Source organism: Diadema antillarum, unplaced genomic scaffold (genome assembly GCF_040938485.1).
Source record: "Diadema antillarum isolate AM-2024a unplaced genomic scaffold, OU_Dant_1.0 seq00001425_RagTag, whole genome shotgun sequence".
NCBI classification, from domain to species: Eukaryota; Metazoa; Echinodermata; class Echinoidea; order Diadematoida; family Diadematidae; genus Diadema; species Diadema antillarum.
The window spans coordinates 1,219,240-1,229,243 of record NW_027272177.1 but is presented as its reverse complement, the minus strand read 5'-3'; the positions used below and the strand labels follow the sequence as shown (position 1 = coordinate 1,229,243).

Sequence of the window (10,004 nt, the reverse complement as noted above, 5' to 3'; positions counted from 1 at the left end):
CGCGCATTGCCCACGATTGACGTGTGATGTGGACCATCGATTACACGACAAACGTCCCTGAATTGCAGCAGCCGTCTACATTCTCTACTTCTCTGAACTGTATAACACCACATTGGCCAGAAAGGGTCCCAGGTGAGTGTAAAAGGGACTGGACAAATGCTTTGAAGGATTGATAGAACTTTGATACACTCTGCTCTAGCTGGGGCGCTAGCGCCGAGTGTTTGGTACACTGAGAAGTGGCATTATTGAGCCGTATCGCGGGATCGCGTATGGACTGTGGACCGCTGATTGCTATTCGGTTCTGTAGTGTAGCATCGCACTGCACTGTGGCGTCTGTGCTGTGATGATTTGGTATAGACAAATTACTTTACATTGACTGGATCTTGGATCTTGGATTGGTAGCCTCCGGAGTGCGGAACATTCCACTAGGGAATTTTACCTGGAGGTGTGGCTTTGAGTGGTCACTACTTTCGGTTAACTGAGTTTGTGGTTAGTTGGTCGGATAGGTTGCACTGAAAAGCATCAATTGTGTTAACTCAGTTCGGGAAACCCACTCACAAGGGGGGCCCCTCCTTATAAGTAACCCGTCCCCCTTATAAGTAACCCCCGGGGCACCCCTTATAAGGAGTCTCCACGCTTTTTTGCAATGCAACGCGAAAATGAAAGGACTGCGGCAATTCGCTTGATTATGTCCATAAAGCTTCACGAGTTTCCTAGTTACTCACGAAATTTGAGCAAAATCGGTTTGAGGCATCATATCTAAAATCATGGATTTAAATGCGATGTCAAACGACCCATGCGAATGCTGAAATGCGAGCGATTACTGGCGTGAGTGTCGCCAGGCGCGGCGGCGCGGCAATGCTTGAGTGCAGACGTGGCGACTGAGTACGAAAGTCTCCGTACATGTTTTCGCATAGCGTAACAGTGTCTGGTCGGGCTACAATTGTGTTTGCAGAGACTAAAAGTTTACTTTACTAAGTAGCCTGATCAATTATCCGGACCGTAGATTGATATGTAACATACACATAAACAGTGTTTAAATCAGTCCGTCTTTTCATTTTCTTGGAAAAATCTCGCATTTTAATAACTTTTCGCATACATGTAGGCCTGTCTTAGCGGTGGCTTCGATTCGCCCATCATCATATTCATAAGTATGTGTTAGAGAGCTCGCTAGTGCCGAGCCAGCACGCGGCCGCCACGAGGCGTCCGCGGGCAGTCGTAAATCACACAATACCTATAGCGACTCCCGTGGGAGCAACCGCGAAGCTCTCCACGGGCTGCGCGATCGGGCAGCCAATTTCATTGAAACAGGCATTGCAAGGTCCATTTCGTGTACCATTCTTACCACATGACATGGGCTTACTTGGGGTCGATAAATCTTCCTTTCAAAAAATCAGAAAACACTTCAGTTTTGAAAAAAGTTAAGTTTCGACACTGCCATATTTTGCGCAATGTGGATTAAGTACAAAATACACCAAGGTCACGACAAATAAGTGCGAAATTTCGACTTAGCATGCTAACAGATCGTCCTCCTTGGGCTACCTTAGCGGTTCGTAGCAGACTCAAACCAACATACAAGGAAGGCAAAAGTAGTTCAGGTTTGTGATTCGAACATGTCGTTTGACATAGGGCCGTATTACTTTTTGAAAAGAATGATATCAATGCACCCTGTCATAACTGCTACAGCTAGCGATCATTGCGAAGAGTTGAGCACTGCGTGTGTAGAAAACGATGTACACGGTACTTGTGCGAGAGCGCCATCTAGTGCTCAATGACGCTAGCTAATTTACTAACGTTGTTACACAGTCTCAGCAGAAGGGAGGTCGTTCCATTCCCTTACAGTTCTTTGGAAAAATGAATTTGAGTAAACGTCAGTTCTTGTATGATTCAACTGGAATTGCCTGTCGTGTCCTCTTGTTATCATGGTTATTGTGTGGGTCTTTGGGTTTATGTGCAATTGTGTATTTGCGATGGTCAATATCCAGGGTCCCATTCAACATTTTGTAGAAGCAGGTTAATCTATTTGCCCGTCATCTCTCTTGTATTGTAGTGGCAACCAACCAAAGGGAGTTCTTAAGCAATGAGACACTTGTATCCTTGCCATAAGTTGATGTGGTGGTAAACCTGGCTGCAGCATTTTGGACTTGTTCAAGCTCTTTGATGTTTTTGGAGATGAAAGGGTCCCAGGCTGACGTTGCATAATCCAGATGAGGCCGGACTAGCGCCTTGTAGAGCTTTTCTTTACCAATACTTGATTGTGAGGTATTGTGGAACTGGAAGTTCCTCCTCAGGAGGTTGAGTACTTTGGATGCCTTCGATTTAGCGTAATTCACTTGGGTTTCCATCTCAGGTCACTCTGGATATAGACCCCTAGGTATTTACTTTCCTTCGTTTCTTCCATTGTTACTCCCATTATGTTATATTTTGGGTGGGACTTGTTTCTCCCCCTGGAGATTCGCATAGCGGTGCACTTGGACGGGTTAAATCTCATTCCCCAAACATCTGCCCAGTTTGTCAGCTTATTCAGGTCTTTTTGAAGAGTATCTTCATCTCGTCCCAGACTGATTATGACATACTGTAGGTCTGTGTAGTTAGGCCTAGATGAGTAGCGTTGCCTAGCTGGTACCTGGGATGGCCTACTGTGCGAACTCTGGTCTCAGGGTTAAACAAATCCACAGGTGCTCGATGTATTTATTTGTATTAAAATTTAAAGACCATCCTACTCCCCAGCTACCATGCATTGCCTTGTGTGTTGGCTACAGTAAAAACTACCTTACATGTATGTCCCAGTTCGCAGCCAGACACCTGTTCGCGTCCATTACAGCATAGAAACACCCCTAGGTTCTATTTAACACAACAACACACTCTATAACGTTAGATATATATCGTCATCGATCATGGGGGATGTAAAGAAAATGATGCTTACCACACATGCACACTGGCACTGCTAATCAACAAAAATCAACCGATGACATGGGCAAAATCTCCAACCAAAGTGAAATATTTTCACCTAGTTCTATTTGTTAAATAAAGTAGATGACTAACGTTAGGGTAAGAGTACTGGTACTGGTCAGTATTCAGTCACTTATCACTAATCACCAGCCAAGATACTGTCACAACACACGCAAATCACATCGATTCACATACTTGCACACTCATTCACAACAGGGAAGTCCTGAAACCCCCTCCAAAAATCCATCCAAAATCCCAAATTTCACCATCAAAAGTGCAGAATCAGCGCTAGTTTCCCAAAGCACGCGTTTATTAAGCCCAGTTCTAAGAGTACAGGTCACCCAAAAAGTGCTAAAAATCAAAAAATATGCCATTCTCTTGCGGGATTTTTTGCTTATAATCACAATCTCGGAGTGATGGTATCGTCAAAGACGCAAAAGAAAAGCGAAATTTCCGTACGTGCCGATGCAGTAACTCAATACAAGGGTCGAATGCAAGTGCCGATTCCCCAGTATTCGGTCACCAACGGGCGCCGCCACGTCCCAGATGCAATTTTGTGCCAACAAGGAAGTGCACGGCGCATTGTTCAGCTGCCGTGATCCAAGCATGAAAATGCATTGACTTTGATTTGAACACGCACATTGCGTGACCGAATACTGGTTGCGGTGACCGTATTCTGGGGGATTTTCAAGGTGATATGTATATTGGGATTTTGTGCAATTCTCTGAGATATTTAACAAAACGAAAATTGAGATTAAAGAAATTTGATATATTTCACATGCATTGCTGTAGATATGATGTAGGGCCTATGTATGTATTATTTTAGTTTAAAAATATTGCAGAAAAGCTTAAATGACCGAGTACTGCCAGGGGTTTTATCCTACATCTCGCATCCAAAATTTCATTTTCGGTACTTTTTAACATCACATTCACAGAAGGAACTAGGGGTCTAAGAAACTGGATATTTTGTCATTTTCCTGATGTTCCATGGATTTTGAATACATATCCTCACATAGAAATAGAACTTTTGCAAGCTGATGTGGGCCACCATTTTTTTTCTGTAAGTGGATGTTACGATTGAAAAAATACAAAAGACATCGAAAAAATAACAGTAACATTGCCACAACTGCCATCCCTGTTGTTTGTGATCTGTGCAAGTGCACTGGCCCTTTTCACATGGTTTTTGCAATAGGACTTGGCGCTTGCGCAACGTTCGCTAGTTAAATGAAGCTGTTCAGCATAAGATCGCGGAGCATGCAATTATCGCATAGGAATTGTACATGAGGCCGCGAACCGAACTATCACGGTCGCGAACTGGTGGATGGTGTACCAGATCGTGACCGTGATCTTTTTTTTACTACCGCGATGGACATTGGTCTTGCGATTGTGACAATAATGTAAATTGGTAAGTGGTCAACCTCTACGATATAAGCGGGATCAAAGCGATTTGCAAATTTGCGCTTCAGAGTTGAAAAACCCTTATGCGGCCGCAAACTGGGACATTTACTCTAGTTGCGAGGCAAGCAAGATAAATTACCTGCTGTTCCTGTAAACAAAAACGAAAAACACAAAACAAAACCACAACAACAGCAAAAAAGAAAAAAAAGGATTTTTTCAGGTTCAAGATTGAATCCTTTTAATGTTGAATGGCCCTCTAGCTACAAGTTTTCAACTTACTAGGCGTCATATAAGTAATTCAGGTAATTCAGGTGAAGAAATGCTGCACCATTTTGTTAACCCCCCACCCCCCCAAAAAAAAACAAACAAACAAAAAACACACAAACAAAACCCCCCAAAACACAAACAAAAAAAAAACTTACAGACCAACTGAACTACAATCTAGATGACTAGGCCTACACTATACAGAAAATGCATTTAAGTAGATTATTGTGCCCTGTTTCATTTCTTTTGTCACAGCAACTCATCATGAAGCTGTCGCCATGGATATTGTGCTCTTGTCTTGCCTCCATCTTCTCCTTCATCAAGAGGACGTTGTTCCGTTTCAGGCGGAGGCGGCTGAGCGACCCGGGCCTACCAACCAAAGAGACTGGACGGTCAGGAACAGCATCAAGTGCCAGTGTGAATGGAGCTCGTAACCAGAGTGCCTTTGGCCACTCACAAGCAGACAACTCAGGGGTAACAGAAAACATCACATTTGGCAAATATCGTATCTTGAATATCAGCAAGCTAAGCTGTAGTTAACTCACTGATGCTATCAAAGGGAACCAATACTAAGCAGATTTTGGATTACTGGGCTTCTTGGACTGAATTGATATACAATTGTAGAGTTGCCTGTAGAGTGCCAGTGAACATGTGCGCCTAAGCAAATTGTGGTATACTTTCAATGTTAAAAGCAAGATATTTTCGCCGCATGAAATTTTGGTGAATTTAGCTGATGGCCTTATTTTGCAACATGAATTTTTTTGTTGTTTTTTTTGTGAATGGCCACTGGTATTGAATACATTAATATACATGTACATGCTATCTAGCTACATGTAGGTCTGGTGTAGACAATAACTATCAGGTGCATTTTAATTTTGCGAATCTTGTGTGTTTCGAAATTCCCAAAATAAAAAATACATGCAAACATTTCTGGTTTTACAGTAATTCCTTTCTGCAGACTGGTAGGTTGACCAATTTTTTTCGGGGCGGATATCTGAGTTATGAATAAATATCTGAGGGCGGCAAGGTGGCTCACTGTGTAGAGAGTCTACCTTACCAGTAATCAGATGTCTTGGGATCAAGCCCCAGTGCATCTTGTTGAGCAGTGTTGTGTGAAAATCATGCAGTCTTCTGTAGTTTGAGTTTGAGGCGAAACACTCCCTAGAACAGGACATACATAGTAAAATGGAGTTCTTGTGTGCATGTTAAAGATTCCACTTCATGCATTCATCACAAAGCATGGTGCAAAATCAAGTAAAGTGATCAGCACCCTCCTCCCCCCCCCCTCCCGCCCCCATATACACAGGAAACACACACACACATACACACACACACACACACACACACACACACACACACACACACACACACACACACACACACACATACACAAATGATATCTGCAAGAATTTCTGGAATTGAAAGAGGCGGAGAAGAAGTTTAATCAGTTGAGGACAGACTATTTTTGCTACAACACACATTTCCCATAGACACCTGCCCGATTATACTCGGACTCTTCCTCAACGGGTTAATAGTCTCATGAAGATGATGATGATGAAACACCATTAATATAGTGCCATTTATCAGTAGAAACATTTAAAGGCGCCCGGCTCACACAATGTGTCACAGTCACACATTATTCACAAAGTTGTTGGAAAAGATAAGTCTTCAGTTCAGACATGAAGGTATTGAGGCTGTTGCAATTCCATGGAAGATAAAGTTCACTGTCTTTTGTAAAGTTTGTCCTCACATCAAACCTGTCCTTCTCTTCCCATGATTTCTTCAGGTGGATTTAGACTGGGATGACTGGGGAGATGGGGCCCCAATGAGCATCAAGATTGAGCCGATGGCCCCTACAGTCGGCGCCCATCCTGCCACTGCCCATGGTGCCGTGGTGCCCCCGCAGGGCCAGGACCCCACGGACGAGGGAGAGGAAGAGCCCGCTGTGGACTATTTTGCTGACATGATGCCTTCATTTAAAAAAGCGGTGAGTGTGTGATCTGGTGACCAGCACAAAGGTCGACCAATACTGTATACACCAAATATTTCACAAGTGTTTTTTTTTGTAAAGTATTTCGTAAGTCGGGTGCTATTCGTGAATTAAAAATGTAAAAATATTAACTTTCATCTGAACATGAACGTGACATGCACACATACATTTCTCTGTTCAGTACTGTACTCTACACTTGCAAATTTAACCACTTGTAAAATTGTTGAAAAGTCCTGATATGCAAAAAATTAGACTCTCTAAATATATGGAGTATGATTAGCTGAATCTTGCCTACACGTATGGCTATGCACACTGAGAAAGATTATCAGTTTCTGCATACCCACAAAAAAATAAAAAATAAATGAAAATGAAGCAGGTTCTCTAAACTTACTTGCCCACTTACTTTGGGGCAACTAAAATCTCATGATCAGGCAGGTAAACTAAATGGTTTTAAAAGTATGGGGCCCTTGCCCAAACACCTCTTTGGGCTATTGCGGAAAGTATCTTTTGTGCTGCCCTGGAAATCATGTGCAGTTACCCTTTCGAAATGCTGACCCGCAGAAAATATGAAATTACATCAGTTCATGCTAAATTTGCTCTTTGTTTTCTCAAGCAAGTTCTTACTGCTAATTTTTTCTTTTCTTTTGTTTTATTTTTCTTACCATAGGAGAACTGAAACCGGATTATTCGTTGCTTTCAGCAGGTTTTTCGTTTGACATCTACACTTGCAGTAGTTGATTGAACTTGTCATTTTTGTCTATCAATCACATAAGAATATTTGATTTAAAGTTTTGCTTTCATCTTTATGTATGTTTCTTGCATTTGATGATATCATTATTTGGATGGTGTTACATCATGGCAGTGTTGTTCTCTACCACAAACCCACAGGCTACGATACGAAAGAAGACACCCCAGCAGCTGATTTCTGGACCGTCGTCTCTCACACAGGGCCTGTCAAACAGACTCACTATGGGGGTTGATGAAACGGCAGTACTAACCGTAAGTCACATTTCTTGCGTTCCTTCACAATATAGAAGAAAATTTAAGGATGAAAAACTACAATTAAACAGGCTTATTGAAAAACAATATAATGCTGGTTTGACAGATTTATACATACAAAGAGTGAGATATATTATAGTTATGTTTATTCATGAAAATACCTTCTGGCCATCTGCGGCAATTCACATCGCTCTGAGTGATTTGCTGGTCAAAACCCATATTTTGATGTTTACTTGTGTGTGGATTAACTCTTAACGTGCTAAGGCACCTCGCTTGCCAAACTTGTCACCGGCCTTTTAATAGTAATCTACCCAACCTTGACCTAGTTGGAGATTAGTCAGCACACTCTGATGTAGCAAGGAGCCTCACTTAATGATAGGGATACTGAGGGAGATTAGGTATTACTGTCAAACCTGTCTGTAGAGGCTACCCTAGGAAGACAAAAATGGTGGCTGCTATTGATAGGTGGCTGCTGTAGACAGGGTATTTAACGAGGCTTTTCTCTCGGATGGCATTTTTTTAGTGGCCGTATATGGGCAGGTGGCTGCTATAGACATGTGGCTGCTAAGGCAGGTTTGATTGTACATCGTATCTATTCATTGACCCTTTAGAAATCCTGCCAGTCGGTGAACAAAGTGCCGGTGTCAGGATTAATGTAAGCCAGCTGATGAGCTCTACTCCATGCAACTACTTTTGTTTTTGTTCTTCTGTGCCAGCTCAGAGTCATACAGCACACCCATGCAGCTGTCTGCCTCAAATTCTTTCCTCATAGATGCCCATCACCATAGATGCATTTGAGGAGCACAGTTGCAGAACAGTTGTGGTGTCTTTTAACAGAAAGTTACTCTGTGTAGCTTCAGATATAATTTATACGCGAGTAATGATTTGAATGTTCGCCTGATACTAGATGCACTAATATACACATGTAGATAGTGATAGATATACATCAACTTGATATTGCATCAATTTTACTCTTAATGTAACATTCGCACGCCCAACTCAGTCGACAGCATACCAACTTTGCGTATTCTGCTCAATCGCACAAATCCACCCAATCTGATTGATAAATCGACAAACGTTACAATGAAAATGTTTCTCGCGATTCCCTCCTCTCACAAATCGCTTGCATTTTCTCTAGTAATTGACTAGCAAGCAGTGTTCCCTACTGGATTTTTGTGTTCCCACAATGCATATAGTGTAGACAAAATCTTTAGCTTGCATTTTAGTTATTGCGAAACTGGCGAAATTCATGACATTAAAATGCATGCGAACGTAACTCATTTTACAGTACCCTCAAGTGTGCTTCATCTCCACTAATGCCCTTTCACCTGTGCATTACTTGTTCTATGATTGTTTTATTAGGATGAGCTAGGGGCATGGACAGAGAGCAGTAGTGCCTGGGAGGATGAGACAGAGGACGACCTGGCGTGGGAGGCGGAGCAGGTGATACGGGAGAAGAAGATGGCTGAGCGGGAGAAGCGGGCGGCCGAGCAGCGGAGGAAAAAGATGGAGAAGGAGATGCAGCGCATGACGAAGAAGGACGCCGGAAAACTGGCCACCAAGTTAAAATGACCAGCCTAGCCACTCACTGGTAGCACACAGACTTGATGTCTAGGCCTGTGGTGGCCCATGAGAATGTCACGATAACATGAGAGCGCCCTCCCAAAAAGCTGCCACACTTTGGACAGGAGACTGGAGTGTGGAGCGGTGCAGGCAAGTGGAACATAACGTTTTGATGGTGGCTAAAGCTCACACACAATTGCCAAAGGTGAATGGAAGTCAGAATTTAGATAATGACTGCTGCGGAAATGACCCATGAAGTGAAATGTAGCTCTGGTACAGGCACTTGCTGAATAACATGTCAGGTAAAGGTGTACATGCACTTTTAGAAAGGATTTCATCCAAGCATACTGCGTGTATGAAATGTATGCCAGATTTCTTTGGCTATACCTGAAAAAATTTTTGCCAGTCCTGAGAGTGAGTGAGTGATGGGAATATTTTGTACAGCAATCATTTTATGTGGGGATCAGTTCTTGAGACCGAAGTGAAGTATACCCGGATGGTTTGCCATAGGGGAAGACCCAAATATGATGAGTTTGCTCATAAACAGGTTCTACTTTTAAGGAGGCAATAATGTTGATCTCATTCCTGGTGAGTGCAAGCATTTGATAGAACGGCCAGGTTATAATGACCAATTATAAGGATTTTTATTTTTAAAGTCACAGTGAGGACATTTTTTATGCATTAGGGTGAAGAAAATAATAAGTTCTCTAATCTAATACTATCAAGGTATAATTTCTTGACCCTTTCATACATTATTACATGCTGCTAACGTAATATAAACAAACTGAATTCACAATGTCCATTCAATCCCATGCCTACCCGTATTCAGCCTACCCGG

The 10,004-nt window shown here is 42.4% G+C and overlaps 1 protein-coding gene across 1 annotated transcript; it reads left to right on the top strand.

The window, feature by feature from the left end:
* LOC139709310 (uncharacterized) lies at positions 1 to 9,341 on the top strand. Its single transcript, XM_071621261.1, has 5 exons — positions 1 to 132; positions 4,870 to 5,088; positions 6,401 to 6,601; positions 7,493 to 7,603; positions 8,966 to 9,341. Exons 2-5 carry the CDS (start codon positions 4,879 to 4,881, stop codon positions 9,173 to 9,175), a joined length of 732 nt encoding a protein of 243 aa, XP_071477362.1. The 5' UTR covers positions 1 to 132; positions 4,870 to 4,878; the 3' UTR covers positions 9,176 to 9,341.
* The last annotated feature ends 663 nt before the right edge of the window (positions 9,342 to 10,004 follow it).

What these genes read in the sequence shown, in the direction of transcription:
- LOC139709310 (XM_071621261.1), top strand. Translation starts at nt 4,879, where the DNA reads ATGAAGCTGTCGCCATGGATATTGTGCTCTTGTCTTGCCTCCATCTTC. An exon ending in CACAAGCAGACAACTCAGGG is followed by an intron (nt 5,089 to 6,400) that starts GTAACAGAAAAC and finishes TGATTTCTTCAG; the next exon opens with GTGGATTTAGACTGGGATGA. An exon ending in TGCCTTCATTTAAAAAAGCG is followed by an intron (nt 6,602 to 7,492) that starts GTGAGTGTGTGA and finishes ACAAACCCACAG; the next exon opens with GCTACGATACGAAAGAAGAC.